This window comes from Vipera berus, assembly GCF_964194415.1.
Source record: "Vipera berus genome assembly, chromosome: 10".
NCBI classification, from domain to species: Eukaryota; Metazoa; Chordata; class Lepidosauria; order Squamata; family Viperidae; genus Vipera; species Vipera berus.
The window spans coordinates 89,620-115,216 of record NC_138213.1 but is presented as its reverse complement, the minus strand read 5'-3'; the positions used below and the strand labels follow the sequence as shown (position 1 = coordinate 115,216).

Sequence of the window (25,597 nt, the reverse complement as noted above, 5' to 3'; positions counted from 1 at the left end):
TATTAGGCCATCACACAAATATGCAAACTGTTAAGAACGTTGTTTAAAAACTCAGTTGTTTGGGGACAATCCTAAGTGCTGTCAGTCTTAACATATTACTTGCTAACAGTAAAATAAGCTTAGAGAACTGCATAGGTTTTGATGAGCTGCTTCTGCCAATTTTGACCGTATCAGCACCAGTCTTCCTCCTTCACACTGAGCACAGACTATACAGAAGACAGCAATAACCAGTGAATGTCTTTGGCATCCATGTGTCACATTTGAAGACCAGCTGTATTACCAATATGGGGGAAGCAATGCAAAATTAGGGAAGGAGCATTCTTCATCTGTCCCTGTGCAGCACCCCATTCTCCATTAATAAACCTACTGTGAATATTACTAACCGTTACGTTAAATTGTCAAAATGATGCTGAGTTATAGTTAGCTTTCCAGGGTAGTATTTGCTCCACAGGGTAAACAGACAGCAAAAGAAAAAACTATTGGCATATTATTAGGTACATACATGTGTGCACATGCATATATATGTGTATGCCATTTATAGCCAAGTTAAATGAACACATTTGAAGAGCTTAACAATAAAAATACAGCCTGCATTTACAGCAATATTAAATCATAAAACAGGAAAAAGGATCTCACCCCAAATACAAATATACAGTACATGTGGATTTATTTAAAACAGATACAAAAAAGCACAATAAAATAGATTATCCTCCTTAAACTGCAATGTAGCATTAAAGATCAGGGAGGAGAAAAGCAGTTGGGAGTTTGGCTGGTCCTAAGGCGTTTGCCAGTATATCACTGGCTAGAGTAAAAATAATGATTGGTTCTAGGGCTGCAACATGTACAACTCTGGTGGCATATGGCATTCAGTCCACGCCAGCTAAGGTGCTATCTATTGGAGAGGTCCCAGGGAGGAAGAGGGACCCTCAGAGAAGCTTCTTGTGGGCCTGCCCTGGCCCCATCATGATTCCCCTTTCATGAGCCCTTCAAGGAGCTCTCCTTTAAGGCTAAGATGTCCTTGAAAGGGGCAACAGAAGCAACTCCCAAGAGGAAATGGCATCTGACAAATGCCCTGTCAAGAGATGAATTGTTCTTAGGGTTCGTGGGCAACAGGACAACATGGGAGATGTCAACCCCACAGTATTGGGTATTAGGCAGCCTCCCCTGCAATTGCTAGAATTGGGCACAACTTTCTGTAGTGTCACATGAGAGAAATAGCCTATTGCTCTAGCTGGCTCTCTCAGGTCTCTGTGGGACTTACGGAGCAACGACTAAAGACACATCTGCAACTCTCTTGTCCACTCAGAAACATGCCTCTGAAAACAGGATTGTGAGCAGTCTGCCACATAGACAAAACTTTGGACCCACGTGGGTGAGCTGTCCAAAACTGAGGGGTTCAGTTTCAGCAACTACGGACAACTGGCACTGCAGCCTGGAGATAACTACTCATGTTGAGAGAAAGGATTAAGCTTGTTTGCAGCCATAAAACTACTGCCCCTTTATCTGGCATCAGAGGAGAACTCAGTACAGAGATTAATCAGGAGGCACACAAAGGAAGTTCAGGGGACCCTGAGAGGAAGTTAAGAAAGGCAGATATGTTGGACAAAAGGTGGTTAGGAATAGTGCAAAGTGCCCGGGTCTTTAGGAGAACACAGCAAAGAACCCGGCAGAGAAAGCAAGGTCACCTTTCATCTAGAGAGAGAGGGATGGGCCGAAGTAGAATCTCAGCACTCAACACCTAGCAGAATTGCCAAGCAGTGGAATTGAAGCCACCCATGAGAAATAAGCCAGGGTATACATTTAGAATTATTAGAAGTGGCTGTTGTAACAGCTGTTTTGGGGGGAGATTTTGTCATCATTATACCAGACAACACAGTAAACCTCTGCCTAGAGCTAAAAGCACAGTAACAAGACAAGATGCTCAGCAAGGCACCATAAAATGAGGCAATTCTGCATCATTTTCAGTGCAACAGACTTAAAACTGTTAGCCGCTTGCCATTTTTGCTTATTGTTTCCTAAAATATAAAAGTCTACTGCCCCTTTTTAGTCTCTGTTGAAGCTGGCAATTGATAAAGGACACTTTCCTCAACCATAGCCTTTGTATGCCTGCAAAAGCAGCAGCTATACAGTTGAACTCTAGCTCAGCAATGGATGTTTGAGAAAGTACTGGCAGCAAAGGGAGAAATGGAATGCAGCATTAATGGAAGAACAGTATTACCTGGGCAGGAATGTTATAGCAGAATGGATGCAGAGCCAGCAAACTAAGGGGTCTGCCAATATACTTTATACTGCACAAATCCTTGTTCTGCTTCTACTTTCCCTATTAAAAAAGGCCTCAGCTCTATGTGGCAACAATTACAAAACTATGCACTGGGTAGCAGATTTGTTGAACAGGACTGCTAGATGTTTCTTCTCAATACAATAAGATACACAAATATCTCCCTAAGGAGACGTGGAGACTCCCAAACTGGACTACTGCAGTGCCTAGACCAATTAGTCAAAGTATCTTGACTAAGACCTGAGCAGAAGACTGGACAATTCTTAGCTCCCATACTGACTCTTTTTCTCTCGGTGAAAGTATCTTGCTACCTATGAGTAAGTGTCCAATTAAAGTGCTTGCATCTTAAGGGACCTGGTGATCCCTCTCTTCATCTCACCTCCCAGAATGCAGGGGAAGATGGGAAGAAGTTCTGCCAGTAGAATGGTTTAGGCACACAGCTGGAGGAGCTGGACATCTCTTGGGCATCAAGAGAATCTGATTAATGGCCAGACTATCCAGCATGGCACTGGTTCACCCATCACCAGAATTCACTTCCCTGCATTTGAACGACCCTCTATGGACAATTTGACTTCCTGGGGAATAAACGAAGGCCGAAGCAGGGATAAATGAGGCTCCTCCACTAATTTTTGAAAGCTGGGACCTGCCCAGCCATATACAGAAATGGGTTCTAGATAGGATTCCTGGGATAAGCCTAACACTCCTACTGTCCTCTGTAATGGAGTCTTCTCCCTCACCTGATCTTGTGGCTCCCGAAGGATTATCCCACTCTGCTCTGGCTTCTCTTGGATAGTGCCCCGAGAACTACTTTGTGGAACCAACTTCCCATTCAGGCTTTGTAAACTTATGGAAATACAAACATCTCCCACCTGAAGCTTATGACAAGGGAGGGAAAAAAGCCGAGCAGTCCTTTCTGGGCTGCAGGATGACCAGCCTTGACCATAAACAAAGAAAGGGTGCTCAGGAGGGACATCAATGCTAACTTTGCTCTGCTGCTCTCCAACTACAAAATGCAGCATTACAAAGCCCTGCCAGGGGCTTTCCTGAATGTCCACCACTGTGCTGGAATCGATCTTGAGGCCACCACTCACCTCTGCACTACGCACAAAGTCTTGGGTTTGAAGATCCTCGACTCGCTTGAGCTCCCCAGTAGCCAATTGAATAATGGCTCCTTTCATGAAGTGGGAGGGCAGGTGGCCCTGGGAGTGGGCAAAAACTGTTTCCGGCTGCACCTCTTGGGGTGCTATGTCAGGGCTCACTCTTTCCAGGCCTTCCTGAACTGCAGGCTGAAGGGGTCCTAAGACTAGTTTGCCATTGACCAGGGTCAACCTTTTGAGAGTTTGCCTAGAGCAGAGTTGCTTCTCAGGTGACTTTGCAGACAGTCTTTGCAAATGGCTCTTCGCAGCATTAACTTGTACCGGGTTTCTCCCCGACTCCTCTTTCTGCTCTGCAGCATTACGATGGGACAGGTTAAGAGGGCTGAAGTTGTCCTGCTGAGCAGAACAAATAGGATATTCTGAGAGAACTCCCACTACCCTCTGCACTTCTAGGTCTGGGGTACTTGGCTGAGATGGCACCGATACCTCCATTCTCAAGACCGGAGTACTTGTATTGTACTCTTCAACAGTCCTTGGCCACTGCCCTTCAGCTTCACTCTCCATTGCCCCAACAGACCTTTGTGGCCCATTCATTGTGAATCTTTTGGGATCAAGCTGCTTCTCCTGCATAGGTTGGTCCGGGTTCAGACCAACGGCAGCCTCAAATGTCGAGTAACCTGCTGGCACACGGGACATCTGGTAATAAATTGGAATCTGACCCTGTGAAACATCCAGAAGGTGGCCTCCAATATGAGGTTGCAGAGGGCCTGAGAATGAAATGGAGGCAGAAGTTTTGCCAAAAGTGTGGGTCACCTGTGAGGAACTGAGGTCATTGGACAGATTTGGTGCGTAGGGCACAAAGTGAGGGACGTGAGAGGTGGCGAGGCCAGCAGAAGATGACAGCAGGTGGCTGGGGAGGAAGCCATGAGGCACGGCGTAGGGCAGTGAGTAATGCGACCCCACAAATTGCAAAGGGCTGGCAGGGAGCTGCGTGTAATGGATGGGCGGATAGGGGACTGCTGGATGCTGCCGTTGCTGGTGGAGCAGCTGTGAAGTCAGGCCGTAAGCAGCAGGCAGCGGGCTCACGTTCACCACCGGGGCGAAGGTGGTCGGGGGCGCAGCCACCTTGTACAAGCCGCACTGGTCCACAGTCAAGCTGGCCACAGTTTCGCTGGGGTGGTCGCCGTCACTGGTGTCATCACCGCCGGGCTCACTGTAACGCGAAGGTGCGTGACCCGGTTTGCCCGCCGCCGCCTGAGGCCGCTGCGACGAGGCCGCCGCCGCCGGATCGCGCTCGGCCGACCTGCCCGGGTCGTCGCCGTCTCCCCCGCTGGCGGACGCCGGTAGCTCTCGCTTCTTGGGCGGGAGGCGGCCCTGGCCGCGTTCCTGGGCCGCCCGCATGGCGCTCGCTGGCGGAAGGGGGGCTTCACCTGCGGAGGCAAAGAAACCAGCAGCGTTAGAGGCGCGGAGGCCAGAGGGGGAACGCGCACACCCGACGCCCCACTAGCTCACCTGCCGCCTGGGCGCCCGCCTGCCGCATTTCTACAGCCGCCGCCGCCGCCTCGCCCGGGCTCCATCGCGCTGCCGGCCCCGCCCTCCGCCTCTCGGCGCGCCGGAAATGCTTCGGGTGTGATGCCAGCGAGGCGCGAGAGGGCGCGCCTAGATGACGTCACTCCCCAGCCAGCGGTCGCCGTAGCAACTCCACAGGAAGCAGTTGGCGACGTGACGCCGACGCTGGATTTCGCTCGCCGGGGCTGCGTTTTGCTTCGAGTACCTGGCGAGCCGCTCCGGTTCCCCATAGGCCTGGTCAACCCGGCTGCACTGGCTTAGTTCTGCTCTACAGCTGAACTTTTCGTAACAGTCTAAGGTCGCTGCGAGCGCCCCCACCCCCACCCGGGCGAAGGGCAGCCCCGGACAAACCTTCCGGGCCAGCAGTAGACACGCACAGCCGCCGCCGGGCTGGAAGCTCGTTTGGACGTTTTCCCGTTTCCTCCCGGAAATGGTCCCCCGGCGCCTGGCCTGGGACGGAGGGTTCGGACCCGGGATTTCTCGCGTCTTCTCCAGCGGGCTGGTTCTCGCGGTCCGCCCCGAGACCGTGGCTCAACGCCCGAACATTTAACAGGAACGCCGTTGCCCCCTTCCTCCCCCAGGCGCAGAGGGACCTGCTCCGGCAAGCATTGGCCGGCGGGGCCATTCGCGGCGCCTCGTCACACTAGTGGAGGTCCCATTCTTTCCACTTCACAGGCGCCCAGGAAGAGATGTGACCCCCGGCGGAACCTTCATACTCGTCGGCGAGTTCCTGCCGGGCGGTTATGGCCGGCGTGACAGCCGCGGTGACTCGGCAGGCGTCTGACGTCATCAGTGACTGCCGCGGAGCGGTCTTCGTGTTCCCCACCTCGGACGCCTCCGCTTGAGAAACGAGTCCTGCGGGCGGCTGCCGCAGTCGCACGCGCAGCTAGAGTTGCCGGGACCGCGAAAAGGGATCAACCCGGGGGCCGTCCGCTTAACAGTCTTAACGAGTAACCGCCGCGTCCAGACGGAGATAAACTAGCAAGTGCCGGCCGCAGAATTCCTCCGCCTGCGGTATCGGTGCTTTGGTTCCGCTGCCGCCATTTTGGATGCCAGGCTCCTGCCTCTGTCGCCGCCATCGCTGCAGGGACCCGGCCCGGTGAGTGGGCGCTCGGAGAAAGGTGGGGGCCGGAGCGCTTCCCCCCCCCAAAGGCGGCCGGCGCGTCTCGAGTCTCCCTTCGCGGCTGGCCGAGCTTTTCCCGGCGGGGGAGGAGCGGGGCCCGGGCTCGGCTCAGCCCCAATAGTCTCCGGCCGTCGTGCGCCGGTGAGCCGGCCGGGCCCCGAGGACGCAGCCCAGGCCCACCTTCGCTGTTCCGCTCGGGGGAACCCTGAACGACTGGTGGAGCCATCGGGGAGGGTTGACAGCGCGGCCGAGCGGGAGGCTCTTCTCCGGAAAAGTCTGATAGGCTATGAGGCCATCAGGGACTTTCGACCCTGGGACCGGCCCCGGGGATTGCTCTCCGAGGAGAAGCAGTTGGTGTTCTTTTTGATGGTGTCCACCTGAGTGGCCGTTTTGCTTGTTAGCGTTCCGAGTGTTCTGGTTTTTTTTCCTCTCACCCAAAGTGGTTCAGCCTCGGTTATTCTGATTGCCTTCTTCCAGCTCATTCTTTTTTCCGAACTGGTATACAAAAGCTGTATGTAGTAACCTCGACAGAACACGTCTCTAAATTTCCATGTTGTGGAGGGGAAAGCTCCTAGGAATGTTTATGACATTTTTCAGGAGAAAAAAGGGAAGTTTGTCATAAGTAAACTCCTCTGAAAAGAATTTGATTTGAAAAATTTGCCTGTGTCTGTGAAAATGGATTTTGTAAAATACTATCTGGGTTAGTTCATCACAATACATTGCTGGTTTTTATCCATGGTTTAGTGAATGTATAGCATGATACAACACCAAATAAACCATAGCATAACTTAGTACATTCTGGGAAGCATCCTGCTGGCAGATTTTGAATCCTGTTCTTCTTTTGTGAGCTCAAGGTGGTACATGTAGGAGTCTCCTTTTAATCTTTCCCCCACATGACCATCTTTGATGTGGATTAGTCTAGAAGACAAAGGCAATGAGTATTGTTGAATTATAGAATTTTAATCTGGGTCCCCCAGATTATGTATTAACCATTAAATTCCACTAGCTTTCAGCATGAATATTCTGGATTAATGCAGTCAATCAAATCATAGCCATGGGAGCTATATTTTAGGGTGATAATAAATCTAGCCCCAATACATATTTGTACATAGGATTCCCATTACATTCTACAGAAGCATTACTGAAGATATATCAAGTAACACTTTGGTGTACCTTCACTAATGCTGCATCTGCTGAATGGCTCCCTAAGACACACACTAGATCTAAATCAGGGTTCTTTAAACTTGGCCTTTTTATGACTCATGGACTTCAACTGCACGCTGGCTGAGGAATTCTGGTAGTTGAAGTCCACAAGTCATAAAAGGGCCAAGTTTGAAGACCCCTGATCTAAATAATGAAAATAGTTTGGAAGCTGTTAATACAGATGTCTTTGAACAATCCTTTTTGACTTCAGTTGGCTGAGCCCTATCTACGAGCAATGGGGAATAGTCTTAGATTTGTCATCTTAGATTTAAGATTTTGGAAGAGCTAGTCCTAACTCTGAACAAAACTTGCTTCTGATAGCTGGGACAGGGAGCGGTTGATAATTAACAAAGTTTTTGGATCTCATAACCAGCTTCCCTCATACTGAAAAATAGTGTGATGAGTTTGCCCTGATGATGTGAAAGAGTTTGCAGATATGTGTAAAGACGCATTAATCTAGAGAAATTGCTAGACAAGAAATCACAGATAATTTGTAATAACCACAAAGAAATAACATCCATTGAAATAGCCCTAAACACGTAGATTTAATTTATAGACACTTTAAAACTGTACAGAGTGAGACGCGGTGGCTCAGCCTGGGTTAGGATGCTGAGCTTGTCAATCAGAAGGTCGGCAGTTTGGCAGGTCGAATTCCGAGTGCCGCGTAGCAGAGTGAGCGCCTGTTACTCGTCCCAGCTTCTGCCAACCTAGCAGTTCGAAAGCACGTAAAAATGCAAGTAGAAAAATAGGGACCACTTCAGTGGGAAGGTAACAGCGTTCCGTGCACCTTTGGCGTCTAGTCATGCCGGCCACATGACCACGGAGACGTCCTCGGACAAGCGCTGGCTCTTCGGCTTTGAAACGGAGATGAGCACCGGCCCCTAGAGTTGGAAACGACTAGCACGCATGTGCGGGGGAACCTTTACGTTTACCTAAACTGTACAGTATTCAAATAATTACAGAATAACAGAGTTGGAAGATGATCTAGTCCAACCCCCTGCTCAAATAGGAAACCCTATACCATTTCAGACTAATGATTGCCCAATCTCTTCCTAAAAACTTCCAGTGTTGGAGCATTCACAACTTCTGGAGGCAAGTTGGTTCCACTGATTAATTGTTCTGTCAGGAAATTTCCCTTTAGTTCTAGGTTGCATCTCTCTCTGATTAATTTCCATCCATTGCTTCTTGTCCTGCCTTCAAGTGCTTTGGAGAATAGCTTGACTCCCTCTTCTTTGTGGCAACCCCTGAGATATTGGAACACTGCTATCGTGTCATCCCTAGTAGTCCTTTTCATTGAACTAGATATTCCTAATTCCAGCAACTGTTCTTTATATGTTTTAGGTTGCAGTCCCCTAATCATCTTTGTTGCTCTTCTCTGCACTCTTTCTAGAGTCTCAACATCTTTTTTACATCGTGGTGACCAAAACTGGATGCAGTATTCCAAGTGTGGCCTTACCAAGGCATTGTAAAGAGGTATTAATACTTCACGTGATCTTGATTCTATCCCTCTGTTAATGCAGCCTAGCACTGTGTTGGCTTTTTTGGAAGGTGCAGCAGACTGCTGGCTCATATTTAAGTGATTGTCCACTAGGACTTCCAAGATCCCTCTATTATTACTATTACTATTGAACAAGGTACCATCTGTACCTGTGCATTTGGTTTTTCTTGCCTAAATGTAGAGCCTTACTTTTTTCACCATTGAATTTCATTTTGTTAGATAGCGCCCAATGTTCAAGTCTGTCCAGATCCTCCTGTATTTTAAGCCTATCTTCTGGAGTGTTCTGCCAGCTTGGTGTTGTCTGCAAATTTGAGGAGTTCCCCATCTATCCCCTCATCCAGATCATTGATGAAGAGTACTGGGTCTAAAACAGAGCCTTAGGGTACCCCCACTGCATACTTCCTTCCATGTAGATGCAGTTCCATTGAGGACTACATGTTGAGTGTGGTTGGTCAGCCAGTTACGAATCCATTGCTTAGTCACAAAGTATCCCATCACCATTAGCCTGGCTGTCTTGTGCTAATTCAGCCCAGGTGGTTTGTTTATGGTTCACTGCACTATATTGCAAACTGTAACATTAAGTTAATGCGGTAGTTGCTGTTCAGTCTTTGGGCTGCTTCTGAGCGGGCCTGGGTGTCTTCAATTAGCAGAGTGAAATTAAACACAGATAGCAGAAGTGAAATCTCTCAGTTCCATTAACATGTTCTATCTCAATCTGGTTCCTCTATTCATTTAATTTGTTATTTAATTGTTATGTTCAGAGGTCTACCCTGTACAGTATAAGTGCCAAGCTGATAGGTCTATAGTTTTTATAGCTTTTCACAATATATTCTCTTCTCGGTGAACTTACTTTAGAAATACAGGATGCCCATCTGATTCCAGTGGTCCTCCTGGACTAGCATTCTTTTGCTTTACCATGCATTTCACTGGTATGTTCCTAGGAATCGTTCAACTGTTCCTTCTCATCTAACTCTACAACAAATTTGACTTCTTGTGATGTTTGATAGCTGCTGGTTTTGTAAGGTAGTAGAAAAAATAAACATGGTTTATGTTATGAAATGTAACAAGAACAAATGATGTTAATGTTTCCCTCAAGACTTTCATAAAGGTGGCTCTGTAACAGCCCTTGAACTGGGGTGTGAGGAGGATCTTGTGGAATCAGTTTTGGATACCAACTATTCCTCTGAAGGAGGACTTGCAAGTAATACGGGAGGGATTGATACTAGCTCTGAAGGTTCTTCTTTAATAAAATGAATCAATCCCACACGATACGTGGTAGAATTAATTACCTAGTACTTATTTGTATTGATTAGCATTTCTGGCAGCTTCTTGCAGTTTTAAGCAGCATATAGTCTTGACATTACATCCATTCACAATTACATTATTGTCAAAACTATGGCAATGTGTTTTGTATTATTAACATAATTTTGAAATCAGTCTAGAGCTTTTCTAGAGCTCCCATTTATATATTTATTTAACTATATTTATTTATTATTTTTTAAAAGTAGTCTTCCTCCTTATTGCTTCCCACCCCAATAGCATTTATATTATTTTTCTGGGGACAACTCATCTCCCATAGGAAAATCTCTCTTACTTAAAAAGTGGCTTGTGAAGTTACATGGAATCATTCGGGACTACCAGTAGTACTTGGCTTACCTGTATAGACAATTGAGATGGGAATTGCCATCGCTAATCAGCAGGTAACCATGGGGACTTACAATAGCAGTTACAGCAATCCCTTTACTGTCATTAAACAAAGACCTCATAGATTGTTAAGCAAGAACTTCATATGGCCTTGACTTTTGACTTCCTGATAGCTTCCTAACTGACTTTGATTTTGGGAAGCTAGCAGGCAATATCAGAAATCAAAGGATTGTGGCTCATTGCAACATGGTAGTTGCAAGCTGGGGGCTGAGTGCCCAGATCGCAATGACACAGTCATAGAGACCCTGCAACAGCTGCAACTCCAAACATTGATCATAACTACCAATTGTAGTTTGGTATTCGAATAGTCGCTGAACAAGTGGTCATAACCTGAAGATCACCTGTATCCTTCTGGAAGAAGCATATCCATATTTTGAGCTGCTCTGAATACAGAAGACAGCATTTCCCTTTTTTCCAAGTAGGAAATACAGATACATTCTATTTTAATTCTAGGGGGCATTCTTTGTCAGCAGTAAAGGTATTGTTATTTCCACACATCCATGGGTTGCACTCTGCAGAATAGTGTGAGACTGCTGCTTAGGACGGCAGTCCTGAATTAGCCATAAGAAATACTAGAAATGGAGACAAAATTACCCAAGAGGTTGTTACTTATGTGTCTGCATCTATTGATTTCATCTATTTTCCATTTATTAGAGGATGCCAGCCCCCATCAGACTCCGGGAGTTGATCCGGACCATCCGGACTGCACGCACACAGGCAGAAGAAAGAGAGATGATTCAAAAAGAATGTGCTGCTATCCGATCATCCTTTCGAGAAGAGGACAACACATACCGCTGTCGGAATGTAGCTAAATTGTTGTATATGCACATGTTGGGCTATCCTGCCCACTTTGGACAGGTGAGAGCCACTTTTGGCATGGTAAACAGGGAGGTTTACCTCTGTCCTGGAAATCTAGACCCTGGACATGAAGCATTCCTGCAGGATACTGGAGAGCAAGAGGTTCTCAGTTTCCATTGATGGCTAAAAAATATTTCTTCACATTATATACAGCATGGATTTTGTTTCATGGCAGCCCATGTTACTTCAGAAAAATAGGAGAATGGGTATTATTTTGGCAAAAGGCCCTTCCCCAGGTTGGTGTCTTTCAAATCAGACTTCAGGTATTGAGTCAGCTTTGATCTGACTTGGGACAAATAGATCACCCCTCCTACACCCCCACCCCCGATGTGAGATGATGCACCTTTACCTGTTCCTCATGCCATAGCACTCTGCAGAATTTATCAAGCACATTCTGCAATTTGTATAAGGGTAAGCAGAGGCAGCTGCAGACTCCATCCATTATTATATAACATAACATAGCACAGTGTTTTCCTATTGCCTGATTGGTGTGGCTGTTCCTTCAAAACTGCTCATGGAGCACATAGTGAACCTAGCTTTGCAATATTGCTGTAGCGGCAGCCCCTGCAGATAGAGAAAACCGGTGTTGAGCGTGCACATTAAACCTTTAAACCACACCTGTTTATTCCTATCGGTCTCAGTTATGCCAAAACTGCATCAGTATGCAATTAAGGTAACTTAAAGCTTTCTCATTTAATTTCTCCAAATCTTTTGAGATGGTTCTCAAAGTGCTTTCAAAATATTTGAGGTCCTGTGAGCCCAAGGACAGCATGGTAATTCACATTTTTGCATCTTCCTCACCACACCTCCAACATTTAGGCTGATAATTCGGATACATACTTGCAAGCTTTTTAGGATCTAAATGCCATCTATAAAACATTTTGTAAAAATTCTCTCTTAGATTTTGAGCTTGAGTAAATTTTACGTTCCTCACCCAAATCTTTTCCCACGTGTCCATTCACATTTTTGACTTAGTATTCTTGATGCGGATATAATCATTATGCTATGTGATAGGTGTTACTTTTTCTCTTGACTTAACCAGTTTTCTTATATCCTGTGGGTTTTTGTTTTGGGCACAGGTGGATTTGATATTCACGTTTGGTTTTTCTTTTTTGTAATTGTGTTTTGAAAACTAATAAAAGTGAGATTTTTGTAATGTTACAAGCTGTACTTAGCCTAGAATGGGGGTTGAGCTAGAAGATTATTGTTGGTTAGCCTGGCACTTGGTGGGGATTGTTCTGCTTTAATTATGTTTTTATTGAATGTTGTAAGTTGCCTGGGATTTCCATGTGAGATAGGTGGCCATGTGAGTCCTATACTGTATATACGTATTTGCATACATGAATACTGTAGGAATCTACAGTCCTTTTAATTGGCTTGCCAAGGCAAGGGAGTAGCATGCTGAATTGGAGATGCCTTGGGCATTTCCATACATTTGCAGCTTATCCTTTTCTAAGGGGAATGTTGTTTTTTGGTCATTGCTGCCCTGTAGACACAGATTTTATTTCTCCTGCAGCAGCCGAGGCTGATTTGGGCATTGGAAACACAAGAGTATCAGGCAGCCTGTGTTCTCCAAGCTTATTCACAGCCTTGAATTTTGAGCCGGAGATCACTTTGGCCATGTAAAGATCTTCCTGTAATAAAAATGCTAAAGCTTAAATGTGGCTTCCACTATCCCCCTTGCAGCTGGAGTGCCTAAAGCTGATTGCCTCTCAGAAGTTCACAGACAAGCGCATTGGATACCTTGGAGCCATGTTACTCTTGGATGAGAGGCAGGATGTTCATCTCCTCATGACCAATTGCATCAAGAAGTAAGGCTGCTTGCTTTCCTGGAACAGGGTGGAAGTAAGAAATCTTGATCTAATGCTTGGGACTTGATTCTGAGCAGTCTGTGTTCTCCTACCAGACAGAAAAGAGAAGCGTTCCTGCATAGAATGTAAGAGACAGCCAGGTAGTTGAATTGAGCTGGAACAGAGCACAAACTTCCCACTCTCGACATGTAGGCGTCTGGCGTATCATTATGTGCACAAGGTGACTAGGGTTTCTTGGCCAGAGGCTTCCAGAGACTTTAACTCTCTCTGTTGGTTGAGAAACTATTTCATTTGCAATGCACACATTGGCAGGTGAACGTTCACAGTTGAGTTTGGCTGTCCAGAGACAACATCAGATGCGCTTCCTCTCTGGTTCTTGGCTTCTTCCTGGTAGTTCCTTAACCTTTTGCTTTCTCCATCTGCAGTGACCTTAATCACAGCACGCAGTATGTGCAGGGCTTGGCACTCTGCACCTTGGGCTGCATGGGCTCTTCTGAAATGTGCCGGGACCTTGCTGGGGAGGTGGAGAAGCTTCTGAAGACTTCTAACTCCTACCTGAGGAAAAAGGTAAGTGACGTTTTTCTGCCGTTAGTGGGTTTTTTCTTACATGCAGACTTTGGCTTACTTTATTTCAACTATCAGAGGAAGGAGGCTGTACTTACGGAAGCATTGCCCTAGTTATTGCCTTTCTCTTGGCAGTGTCCTATTCTTGCAGGCTTCAAATGTTTCTGCCCAATTTTGTAAATTCCAGAACTTGAATTAAATCCAAATAAAATAGCCTATTTCTCTGGGGAGCCCTGAACAGGTACTTAAAGTATGCTGATCCCTCTCATTTATTTGCAGGCAGCACTTTGTGCGGTTCATGTCATCAGGAAGGTGCCTGAGCTGATGGAGATGTTTCTGCCAGCCACAAAGAATCTGCTGAATGAGAAAAACCACGGTAATAATTCTTTTTAGCCACAGCATCTTTCCCTAATGTTATGCTGCAGTGGCCACATAAAACATAGGTTCATGTGCTCTTTCACACAGGTGTCCTTCACACTTCCGTTGTCCTCCTCACTGAAATGTGTGAAAGAAGCCCAGACATGCTTGCCCACTTCAGAAAGGTGAGACCATATGAGAGTTTTGTGCAGTTGGGTTCCTGTTCTTTTCCTTTGAGTGAGAAGAATAAGCTTCTGGTCCTGATTGTGGCAAGAGGGTCCCTGATTGTGTGCCAGAATGTATGTTTCACGCCCTGTACACACCCAGGATAAGCAGCACCCCTTTCTGCCTGTTAGAGTATCTTTGGCTTGTTCTGTTTTATAAACTAATGGCCTATCAGACATAACCGAAAGCGAAGTGTGCCAAGGCAGGAGCTGCTTCTGCCATTGCTTCCACCCCTTAGCCCTGAGGTTGGAGAGGACCAGCCTTTGCCTGGCACCAGTGGATGCAAAGGAAAGAAGGCATTGTCCCGTGGGGAAGACTGTGATTGGGAGAGGAGAACCCTCAGCGTTTCAAGTCTGAGGCCAGGCTGGTGGTGGTGGTTGATGCTGCAAGCTGAGTCTTCTCTGCCCAGTATTTACCTTCATCTCTTTTGTCCCCTTTCTCTGCTTGGAATCCTGTTCTGGTGGGTTAGAATGAAAAGGTAAGAAGGTGCTTGCGTTCCCTGCTGCCTTCCTCCCCCCCCCCCAGTGCATGCTTTGCTATAGGCTGGTAGAGGCAAATGTTCACCTGCTGCTCCTCTTCTCTGCTGGATTAACTCTGCTAGTCTAGACTTGGAGAGACTCGCATTGCTGTAATCGCAACACTTTGCTAAGCAGAGAATACCCATTTTTCTGTGGGAAAAGAGGCAGGGAGAAGGATGGGCTGGGTTCCAAACATTTCAGGGCTGAATTCAGTGGGCTTCCATTAATAGGAGCCACCTGAGCCTGTTCAGAGATTTTTGTCCTTATGATGACACCCCACTCCACCACTTTACATATTGCCACCGCAGCCTTTTTGTTTGTTTGTTTGTTTCTGTGCTGAGGTATGGACTGCTGCCATCGTACAAGACTGCAGTAAAAAAATATCCCTAAGTGTTAAATATGCTGGGGAGAAGCTAAGTAAAGGGGATTTTCTTTGTGAGAGATTCATCAAATAGAACCAGCGGTCATAGAGTCCAAAATCAAACTCCTGATATCTCTGTGTTCTTTTCAGCTTGTACCCCAGCTTGTTCGCATTCTGAAAAACCTTATTATGTCAGGCTATTCTCCGGAGCATGATGTTTCGGGTATCAGTGACCCCTTTCTGCAGGTCAGTTGTTTTGAAGACAGGGAGCAGAATTGGCTTGCTGTGCAAGGCATCTTCAGGAACCTGAGACAACAGATGTAATCTTTTCCAGGTTCGAATCCTGCGGTTGCTGAGAATTCTGGGCCGAAATGATGATGACTCCAGTGAAGCAATGAATGACATTCTTGCACAGGTGAGAGGGTTATGGACAGGTGGTTGGGAAGTCTTGGGCTGGAAACCAGAAAATTGTAAACCATCCTTTGTATTCCAGGTGGCCACAAACACGGAAACAAGCAAAAATGTGGGAAATGCCATTCTTTATGAAACCGTCTTAACTATCATGGACATAAAGTCTGAAAGCGGCCTGAGAGTACGTCACTTTGGCTCTTTGGGTCCTCAAGGAACAGTGGCTGCCATATTGGAGCATCGCTTTTCCAGGCTTCCTCAGGAGCACCAGAACTTTTCAGAAGGAAAAGTCTGATTGGGGCACCAGTGGGATTTTAGCTATATGCTTTAATTCCTTGGTTGACCAATCAATGTATTGCCTTGCTATTCCCACTCTGCGTCCGTCTGTTTCTCCCCCACACACACCCCCGGACATTTTCTATTGGAGAGCGGGAAATTATGACAGGGTTCTTCGTGACTTTGTCTCTCTCTCTCTCTCTCTCTGCAGGTGCTGGCCATTAACATTCTTGGTCGGTTTTTACTCAATAATGATAAGAATATAAGGTAAGCCTATCGATGCATGTTATGATTGGAACTGGCCTGACATCCTGGTCAGCACCAGGCATCTCTTAAGTGTTGCCAGGAACGTATTTTCTGCTCACTCTAATACAGTAGTTCAATCTAGGTTCTTTTGCCATGATGAGATATTTTTATTTCTTAGGTGACCAAAATTGATTCTGGGAGCTTTGGGTAGACTTGACTGCCCATTTGCTCTCTGCAGGAGCCCTTCAGTGTGTTGCAATGCAGAGCAGCTACCATCATCTAAAGTATTCATTTCTTGTTTCTCAGATACGTAGCTTTGACATCCCTGTTGAAAACTGTGCAGACTGACCACAATGCTGTCCAGCGACATCGGAGCACCATTGTGGATTGCTTAAAGGATCTGGATGTCTCCATCAAACGGTGAATGAAGCTGGAAGGAAAGGCTAGGCTGTGATTACAGATTACTCTTTAGCTGCCCTGTGTTTTTTCTGCCTTTTTTTTTTCTTTTTAGCTAGTCTTTCCCAGAGAGCCAGCTACTATATCCAAAGTACTGTTTTTTTCCTGGGGTGACTTCTGCCGCATTCCGCATGCTTTTTATGTCAAGATGTGGATCTCAGCAGTCCTGGAGATCTTTGGAGTAATCTACCCACTGTAGTAAATTTCTTTGTCCTTTTCTACGGAGAAAAAAATAATAATGCGTCCTAAGAATAGCTTGCAGTTTTGCTTATTGTTTAAACGTTTTGTGTTGAGAACTAAGTATTCATTGAAAATCTTATCAGATTTGGAAGTCTTGGAAGGCAGGGTAGAGTTGTAAGAGCCAGTGGGGTAGGTGGGGAAAGGCTATAAAATATAAAATATATTTTTTCAAATCTCACAGTATTTTACAGATGCCACAGTTTCCCACAATTGAAAAAATAGAAATCTTTGCACTTTCAAGATGCGTCAGCTTAGGTCATATTCACTGACGTCTTTTTCATCCCTTCTAACATTGAGAATTTTGCTTTTGCATCAAAAAAGAGATCTGCCTTCTACAGAATTTCAGCTTTGTGGAATTTTGAGTCTTCTTGGGACAGATTTAGTAAATTTATTATTTATAGATAAGAGATTTAGGATGTCAGAAAAAAGAAGGGCTGTCTAGCAATTTCTCATGGCCTGTTAATGAACATATGTAAAAAAGAATGGATATCTTTTGCAGTTTTAATGGATCTCTTAATTTTTCAGTGACTAGTTAATGCAAGTTGTATTGGTTGATCATTAAGCTGTCCTAGCAAATTACTGTTGTTGAAGTATTGAAATGTCAGAGGTTGGTAGTCATTACTGCCTTGGAGATGATCTCAAAGTTTAGGAAATTATCAGAACTGGGAATTGAAATGCACCCATGATTGATTGTGCTTAGCCATTTGGGGACAGGGAGGGTTCTTTATGGGTTGGGACCTGTTCAAAATTCGATAACTTCATTGACAAGGAAACAGTCTGGCCTCTTGATTCATGCAGATGCGGGATGGCACTTGAGAATGACTTGGTAGACGCAACTCACTGAGAAGGCACACCCACCACCCCAGAAATACCCTCGGGTGCCATGGTTCTTACAGGGACCCAGCTTCTCCGTTCTGTCAGGTGAAGTTGGGGTGTCATTTCCTGATGATACCCTGTGACTAATGAATTCCTTTCATCTTTCCCAGGCGTGCAATGGAACTCAGCTTTGCTCTTGTGAATGGGAACAACATTCGGGGAATGATGAAAGAGTTGCTATATTTTTTGGATTCTTGCGAGCCAGAGTTCAAGGCTGATTGTGCGTCAGGAATATTTCTTGCAGCAGAAAAGTAAGTTTTCTTAAGAGTTTCCTTTAATTTATTTCTTGCCACCCGTTTTAGTCCTACCACCAACATTTAGAGCATGGGTGTCCAACCTTGTAGCTTGCCTGAGCCACACTGAGTGAAGAGGAATTTTCTTGGGCCTCATATAAAATATATAATATAGTTATTGTATATAAATCATATAATGTTAAAAGTTTACAATCTTGTGAGGCTGCATTACTAGCTGTCTAGGGCCGCAGGTTGGACTTGCCTGATTTAGAGGCTGTGTTGTAGAAAAGTCTGCTGTCTGTTAGCTTTATCTCAGAACATCTAAAAGGGCTACCTTGGTTTTTACTGCTGTCTAGATCAAAAGCTGTTGACTGGAGAGACCTTGCACTAAGCAGAGGAAGTAATGGAGTTCTTTGCCCCTTGCAGTGAAACTCTCTTCTTGCTCTGCCACCCTACTCTTAGCTGTTGTACTGACTTGAACAGTTACGTTAAATTGCAGTACATTGGAGAAAGGGTGGTGCATTTGTGTGCTGGAATCATGTTGTTAGGCCATGCTTCCTGCAAGATTGCCCAGATGCCATTGAGCACCAAACTAAGGATGATGATCATCGCTCCCCCTGAAATCCCCCTCTACCCCGGTGCAGGGTTTAACTTCAGTTCACAAATGTCTGCAACACAATCGAGATTACTTCAGTATTCCGCTTGAATATGTGGAGAAATTGGGAAATTGTTGAGCAGATAGTGGCATACGATCCTCTCTGAACATATGTTTGTTGATTTTCCAGATACGCTCCTTCTAAACGCTGGCACATAGATACCATCATGCGAGTCTTGACAACGGTAAGAATTTCTTCTATAGAGGCTCACCGTGATTTCACATATGCCTGGCAACAGGCCTTCTGGTGCGTCTTTGTTCAGTGGTGCTGAGTGGGATCTTGCTGTGCTCATCACAGTCTGACTGGCGGCTGCTGTGCATTGAAAGAGGGCCGGGGGCTCCCCTGGCTAGAGATAGGCAGAAGGGCCCAGTTAGCCAAGCATGCCACAAATGGCAGGGACTGCACTGACTGGGAGGTTGCTTCTCAGTGTGATTCAAGTGCTGCCTATATAACCCTGGATGGCCTAGGATGTTCCTTGATGGACTGCCCGTCTCCTATAATATCTGCCAGATTGATATGATGGGCATGTTTCTTTCAATTAAATAGTGCCATCTATCTCAGTGCTTTCTCTGACTCAGTGCCAACCCTTGGAAATTAGATTCTCCCAAGATTCGAACAGCCCGTCCTACTGGTGGTTCAAAGGGCCCTGAGGACCTGGCCCTTCACATGGCCTTTGACAAATGTGATTGAAACCCCCCCCTTTTTTTTTGTTCCCATCTGAGTTTGTTAGCTTCTGCTGCCTCTGTTCTTTTTATTTATGCTTTTTTCTTGTTTAAAATGTTTTTAACAATTAGTAAAGTGCCCAGAGTCATTGGGAGTCAGATGGCACCTAAATTGCATACATTATTTTTATTACTTGCAATGGCCATCTGCAAATAATGCAAATTATTGGAGATCATTTTAAATAGTTTGTGCTGTGTCAACCTCTTGAGAAGCTCTTTCTCCCTCTTGGAACTGCAAGGCCACTTAAGAACCCCTCCGCACTTTCTCTGTTTATTTTTTCAATGTGCAATAAAACATTAGCACAAAATTCTTTCTGAGGATCTGCCATTGCAGCAGTCTTTGGCTGGCGACAGCAATTGGGAATGGAATTTCCATTGCTAAGTACCATAATGCAGTTGTAAAGCGCCCTAGTCTCCCGCAGTCCTGATTGCCATCATTAACTGAATCCCACACCTATTAGGCAAGGCAACCAAAGACAGTAGGGAAGCCAGCAGGAAACTGCAAGGGATGCTGGATGGGGGAGGAAGTGGCAGGGGGTGCAGGGAAGGGTGGAGGAGCATGTGTGGGGGGCATAGATCAGGGAGGTGCAATGAAGGTTGGAGGGTGTGTACAGGACTGCTAGGGCAGTGCTCCCCAACCCTTCTGGCTCCACAGAGTGGCAGAGGCAGCAACAGTGGCGAGGAGGGGGATGGTTTCACACATGCAGCCTAGATCCCGCACGTGCACAAATGAAGCTTCGCACACTCGCCTGCCACTTGTGCGGCTCAGTTCCCAACTGGCCACAAAGTGGTACCGGTCTTCGGAAAGGGGGATGTGGACCTTCGTGCTAGGGGATACATGACAGACACTGGTTGGAGAAGATAGGGAGATTTATCCCAGCGACTTGTGGCCTTCCCTGCCGGCCTGGACACTGGCAGGGAAGGTCACAAATAGCACCACATGTGACAACCAGTGGTGAGCTCAAATGAGTTGCCAAGTGCCCAGATCTTGATCGTGCATATGAGAGGGGTGGGAATGGGCAGAATTCTTGAGGACTGGTCATAACCACCATTTGCTCAGTGCCATTGTAGTTTTGAACAGTTACTGACTGAGCTGTTTTGAAAAGAGTTGGACACTGGAATTTTGCAACTATATTATGCTGGTATAGCATTTTATCAGTTTAATAACTTATCTGACCACTTTAAATCGGTTAGACTAAAAGTGCTTACATTCTTTTATATTTTTATATAACACCTCCTCCCCACTTTAAAAATGGAGGAATATAATTTGCTGGTCCAACTTCTGTAGCTTCCCCAATAGAAACCTCTTTCTAAGTGCCAAACTGTGACTAAGGAGTAATACCGTCACCTTTCCCCACCCTCTCCAGGCAGGGAGCTATGTTCGTGATGATGCTGTGCCCAACCTTATCCAACTCATTACCAACAGCATAGAGATGCATGCCTACACTGTACAGAAACTCTACAAAGCCATTCTGGGAGATTATTCCCAAGTAAGTCCAGTGGCAGTGGGCGGGAGCACTCTTTTGATTGTCTCCAGGCAGAGATCATGGCTGAACTGTCACCTTCTCCTCTGCTAGCAACCCCTGGTACAGGTGGCTTCCTGGTGCATTGGTGAATACGGAGATCTCTTGGTATCCGGTCAGTGTGAGGAGGAGGAGCCAATCCAGGTTGGTTGACTGGAGAAGGGAAGAGGATGGTTGTGGGCGTGAGCTTTGGCCAGGTGGCTGCTTTCCCAGCTTCCTTACCCCTGTCCAAACCTTTGGTTTGCCCAGGTCACAGAGGAAGAAGTCCTTGATGTTCTAGAAAGTATCCTCGTCTCCAACTTGACGGCATCAGTCACACGGGGCTATGCCCTCACTGCCATCATGAAACTCTCAACGCGGTTCACTTGCACAGTCAAGTGAGTTCTTGGGTTATGGAAGAGGTTGGGCTTTGCAGTTGAGTCTCTGGAGCTCTGCTTAAAATCTTCTGAAAAGAGCCAAACTCTCCTGGAAGCTGGCATTTGGAAGAGGAGTCTCCAGCGCTGTGTTCTCTGTTGAACCTCAGAGATAACTTGATGACAGAGGCCAGATGTTTACATGGGCATCCATTCGGTACCACCAGGGCCATGATATTTGTGTCTCGACCCTGCTGTAGTGAAAGGCTTGGGACTGGCAGGCCTGCTAAAGTAAGCTCTTCTCTGCTACCTTCACCATTTCTTCCTTCCTTCCCTCCCTCCCTCCCTCCCTCCCTCCCTCCCTCTCTCTCTCTCTCTCTCTCTCCCTCCCTCCCTCCCTCCCCCTCTCTCTGTCCCCCTCCCCACAGTCGCATTAAGAAGGTGGTCTCTATATATGGCAGCAGCATTGATGTGGAGCTCCAGCAGAGGGCAGTGGAGTACAATGCCTTATTCAAAAAGTATGACCACATGAGGTGAGTACTGGAGCCCCAGGTGGTGTCGCCTTGAGATGCATGCATGGAGACTGAAGAGTGACTCCTGCTGAAAGATAGACTTGATATCACAGCTCTTCGTGCATTATCTTGGCTCAGTCGGGTGCGAATAGCATCCAATAGCCCACTGCCTCATTCTTCCAAAGCATATCACAAACTACTATGGCTTGTACTCCGGCAGTTGCAGAGTATGTTTGTCATCTCTTCCAGATTTGCAGGAGTCTTGTTCATGGAAAGCAGCTGGTCTTTAGCTGCTCTAGCTAAGCCATTAGTTTTCCACTGGAATTTTTGGAATACATTGTTGATGTGTATGAACAATGGAATATATATGCCTCTAGGTCTGAGGCACAACTTTATCTTAGAATCACTCTGAGGCCATGAATGTCCTCTCTGAACTAAGAACACAAATCAAACATTGTATCATTACAGAATCTAAATTAAAGGATTCTGATCAGTAGGTCAGCCTAACATCTTCACAGTCATGATGCATTTTTCAGAGCTAGTAAAAGAGCTCTTTACTACTATACCGAAATAATGAGCTGCTCTATTGAAGAGCAGATATTTCTTTGGAGGATAGTTATCGTCTTCTAATTAGTTTAGAAGTCACATTTGCTGTTTGGGCAGATAGTAGTAAACAACATAAGATTGTCTGAGAAACACATCCAAATTTTAAGGATATTTATCCTGCATCTCTCAGAGTGTATCAACTGTAACTGCCCACTTCCTAAATTCTTTCCAAAACTATATCTCTGTCTGGGTTTACATAGCCTATTATACCCTAAGACCAGATAAAGTAACCCTGTTCTTGTATTTGTATAATACGTTATGCCTAACAGAAAACCCCTATTATTGATGTGTTTGCCATCTCCTAAACATACGTCACAAGTGCCTGCCACCAGCTGAAAGAGCTTAGCTGATGGCTTGATGTGCCTCTGCTACAGAAAGGCTTTTTTTGTGGCCATTCTTGTCCCTTTATCAGAGAGATCCTCTGCAACAGGGGCAATTGCTTCTACCCCAGTCCTCCATGTGAATAGAACCATAGGATTAGGGTTGCCTTGCTCCCTTGCAGGTCAGCACTGCTTGAACGTATGCCAGTTCTGGAGAAATTGGCAGCTAATGGTCCTACAGATGTTACTCAGCCCAATGGGGAAGCAGAGCCAACAGTCTTGGAGACCAAGCCACCTCTGTCCAGCTTGCCACCAGCCAGCCAGGTAAGAAAAGTGAATGTTTTGTGGAATTCACACTGTTGACAACAGTGGCTGCAAGAGTGGCTTAAACTACCATAAGATAAGTTGATGGTTTTCTTGCTATTCCTCGTCAGAAATTCCCCTGCTTAGCTCCTTCCCTGGGTGTTTTCTTCTGAGTTGCATGCTCTTTTGTCCAGATAGGTTAATGGGTTGTCTCGGTGTTTTTCCTTAGGCCAATGACCTGCTGGATCTTTTGGGAAGCAGTGACATCACTCCTGTCATATCAACGGCCCCTTCCAGCAAGGCAGCTTCTGCTGGTGGAGAGCTGCTGGACCTCCTTGGGGATCTCAATCCAACAACAGGTGACATCCTGTGTTTTCAGGTGGGAGAAAAACAGGAAGTTGGGAAGCCCAGGTTTGGGGAGCCATAGGGCTTTCTGTGTTGCTTTTGCAGGTCTTCCAGCTCCTGCCCCACAGATACCACAGCCTCCATTTTTGTTGGATGGACTTTCTTCACCACCCATCTTCAATGATATACCTGCTGGTGAGAATGTAGAACGCTCTGGACTTGAGGAGCTAGGCTGATATATCAGTCTGACTTCCAGAGCCATTGTGGTATCATGGGGAAGGTATCAGACTAGAAACGGGAGTCTGTGATTTCTAGTTCCACCTTAGGCACAAAGCCGGCTGGATGGCCTTGGGCCAGCCTTAGGAAGGAGGCAGGGGCAAACCCCTTCCAAAAACCTTGCCAAGAAAACTGCAGGGACCGGTCCAGGCAGTTGCCAGGAAACCACTCCAGAAGGAAAAGCCATGCTTTCTCCTACAGTGTGGTTCCTCGCATCCCTGCCCGTGAGGGTGTTGGAATCTGAGCTTCTAAAAAGTAAGGAAGGTTTCAGGCAACCCTAGGACTTGAGCAGTGCTGCTTCTCCACAGGCATTCCTCCAATCACAGCCTACAACAAGAACGGCCTGAAGATTGATTTTGCTTTTGAGCGCTCCAATACAAACCCCAGTGTCACCGTCATCACCATACAGGCGTCCAACAGCACTGATTTGGACATGACAGATTTTGTTTTCCAGGCTGCGGTACCAAAGGTGGGTCAGGTCTTTCAGGTGGGGATAAGGCTAAACTAAAATGTGGTTTGGCCATCAGAAGACTGTGTTGCAAGCAGACTTGCAGAATGTTTCTGTGAGGGCTTGCTTGCCATTGCTGAGGAATCAGCGTAGCTCCCTTATTGGTTCCCCTCTAGACATTCCAGCTGCAGCTGCTGTCTCCAAGCAGCAGCATCATCCCAGCATTTAACACAGGGACCATCACACAGGTCATCAAAGTCCTGAATCCGCAAAAGGTACACAAGTGAGGCGGCTCTCCAGCCTCCCTTCAGATGGTCTTTAGCAGGGGTGGGCCGGTTGAAGAGGGAGGCATGAAGGAAGCAAGAGAGCCTTGGGCAAAGGAAGATGTGGCTTTTGCTGCTACTTCTTCGCTGGACTCTTCTCTTAGTATCTTATTTGGCCAGGGCTGGACCTTGGCACCTCTCTCCACCCCCTACTCAGTTTTCACCTCTGGTTTTTTGCAGCAACAGCTCCGCATGCGGATCAAGTTGACATACAACCACAAGGGCTCGGCAATGCAGGACCTGGCAGAGGTCAACTCTTTCCCCCCCCAATCCTGGCAGTGAGCTCTGCTCTCCTCACCCTACCTGGTTGGCCAAAGGAACGTTGGGCAGAGCCTGTGACTCCAGAGGCTCCCCAGCCTCCCTGTGGCTGGGGGAGCTGCTGCTGCTGCTTCAGAGGAGGAAGAGGAGGAGGAGGACTGACCTTGCTCATCCTGAAGCATCTCTCTTTCAAACCTTGCGCACTCTCTCTTCTCTTCCTGAACTGCTGAGCCCCATCCACCACAGATGCCACATTCCCTTGTTTGGGGAAAGGGAGGGGGCACATTGGGACATGTGCTCTCTCCCCCCCTCCCATGGGAAGGGGGCTGCTGCTGCTGCTGTTGCCGCCTTGTGTCTAGCAGATGGGTGGGTGAGATGGGTTTGGGTTTGGCTTGGCTCCTTACAGGGTTACCATCTTTAGACACTTTTGTTCAAGGAAGCTGGTGCCCTTTTCTCCTTGGGTTCCCCTGATATTGGGGCCCTTTTCTACACATGACTGCAACCTTGGTGAGCAGTAATTTGAGCCCTGTATGGATCTGCTGTTCTGGACAGAAACACTGCTTAGAGGATTTGGCAGGACAATGGGCAGTGAAGCCAAGCCCATTTTGGGCCAGTGCCTCTTTGAAGAAGCATCATGATGGACAAGACTGACTGCTCTAGCAAGTCATTTTTCAATGTGCCCCAATCCCAAATCTTGGATATCCTTTTGTCTGTTCCTTGGCTGTCAGCTGTGGTAGGATGAGTAGAAAGGAAGAGTGTGATCCTGGGCAAACTGCTTAGAGATGGGGGGGGGGGGCATTAGCTGCAGAAAGACTCATCTCAAGACTCCACTGCAAAGCTGCTTCCCGCTCCCACCCCCCTTTCATTTCCTGAGTCTGTCAGTCCTGGGTTCCATTTGAATTTGTTCTTCTGGGACATTTGTGTTGTATCTGTAATACTGGCACTGAAATAAAGACCATCTGGTTTAATGAGATGTCCTGCTTTTAATAACTGTTTGGGAACTTCATGTCCAAAATGGGGAGTGCAGTGATCCAAAGGTTCAGCAAGATTT

The 25,597-nt window shown here is 46.6% G+C and overlaps 2 protein-coding genes across 7 annotated transcripts; one reads left to right on the top strand and one right to left on the bottom strand.

Annotated features, from left to right (window-relative positions):
* Positions 1–650: 650 nt before the first annotated feature.
* Positions 651–5,669, bottom strand: ATXN1L (ataxin 1 like). 2 transcript variants are annotated; one of them, XM_081335821.1, is made up of 2 exons: positions 5,296–5,669; positions 651–4,805 (listed from the first exon to the last, which is right to left on the bottom strand). In XM_081335821.1, the coding sequence occupies exons 1-2, from the start codon at positions 5,567–5,569 to the stop codon at positions 2,809–2,811; spliced, it is 2,271 nt and encodes a 756-aa protein (XP_081191947.1). In that variant the 5' UTR covers positions 5,570–5,669; the 3' UTR covers positions 651–2,808. The 2 variants fall into 2 exon arrangements, with proteins under 2 accessions (XP_081191947.1, XP_081191948.1); XM_081335822.1 differs by having other exon boundaries at positions 4,888–5,515.
* Positions 5,670–5,829: 160 nt separating this feature from the next.
* On the top strand, positions 5,830–25,514 carry AP1G1 (adaptor related protein complex 1 subunit gamma 1). 5 transcript variants are annotated; one of them, XM_081335818.1, is made up of 24 exons: positions 5,875–6,043; positions 8,661–8,743; positions 11,127–11,330; positions 13,017–13,141; positions 13,567–13,708; positions 13,985–14,081; positions 14,171–14,247; positions 15,317–15,412; positions 15,501–15,581; positions 15,660–15,758; positions 16,062–16,117; positions 16,403–16,516; positions 17,779–17,919; positions 18,687–18,741; positions 20,647–20,769; positions 20,857–20,946; positions 21,052–21,179; positions 21,584–21,688; positions 22,776–22,917; positions 23,126–23,255; positions 23,347–23,436; positions 23,826–23,986; positions 24,142–24,240; positions 24,469–25,514. In XM_081335818.1, exons 3-24 carry the CDS (start codon positions 11,130–11,132, stop codon positions 24,568–24,570), a joined length of 2,454 nt encoding a protein of 817 aa, XP_081191944.1. In that variant the 5' UTR covers positions 5,875–6,043; positions 8,661–8,743; positions 11,127–11,129; the 3' UTR covers positions 24,571–25,514. The 5 variants fall into 5 exon arrangements, 4 of the variants coding, with proteins under 4 accessions (XP_081191945.1, XP_081191944.1, XP_081191943.1 ...); XM_081335819.1 differs by lacking the exon at positions 8,661–8,743 and having other exon boundaries at positions 5,830–6,043; XM_081335817.1 differs by lacking the exons at positions 5,875–6,043; positions 8,661–8,743 and adding an exon at positions 9,774–9,791.
* Positions 25,515–25,597: the final 83 nt, after the last annotated feature.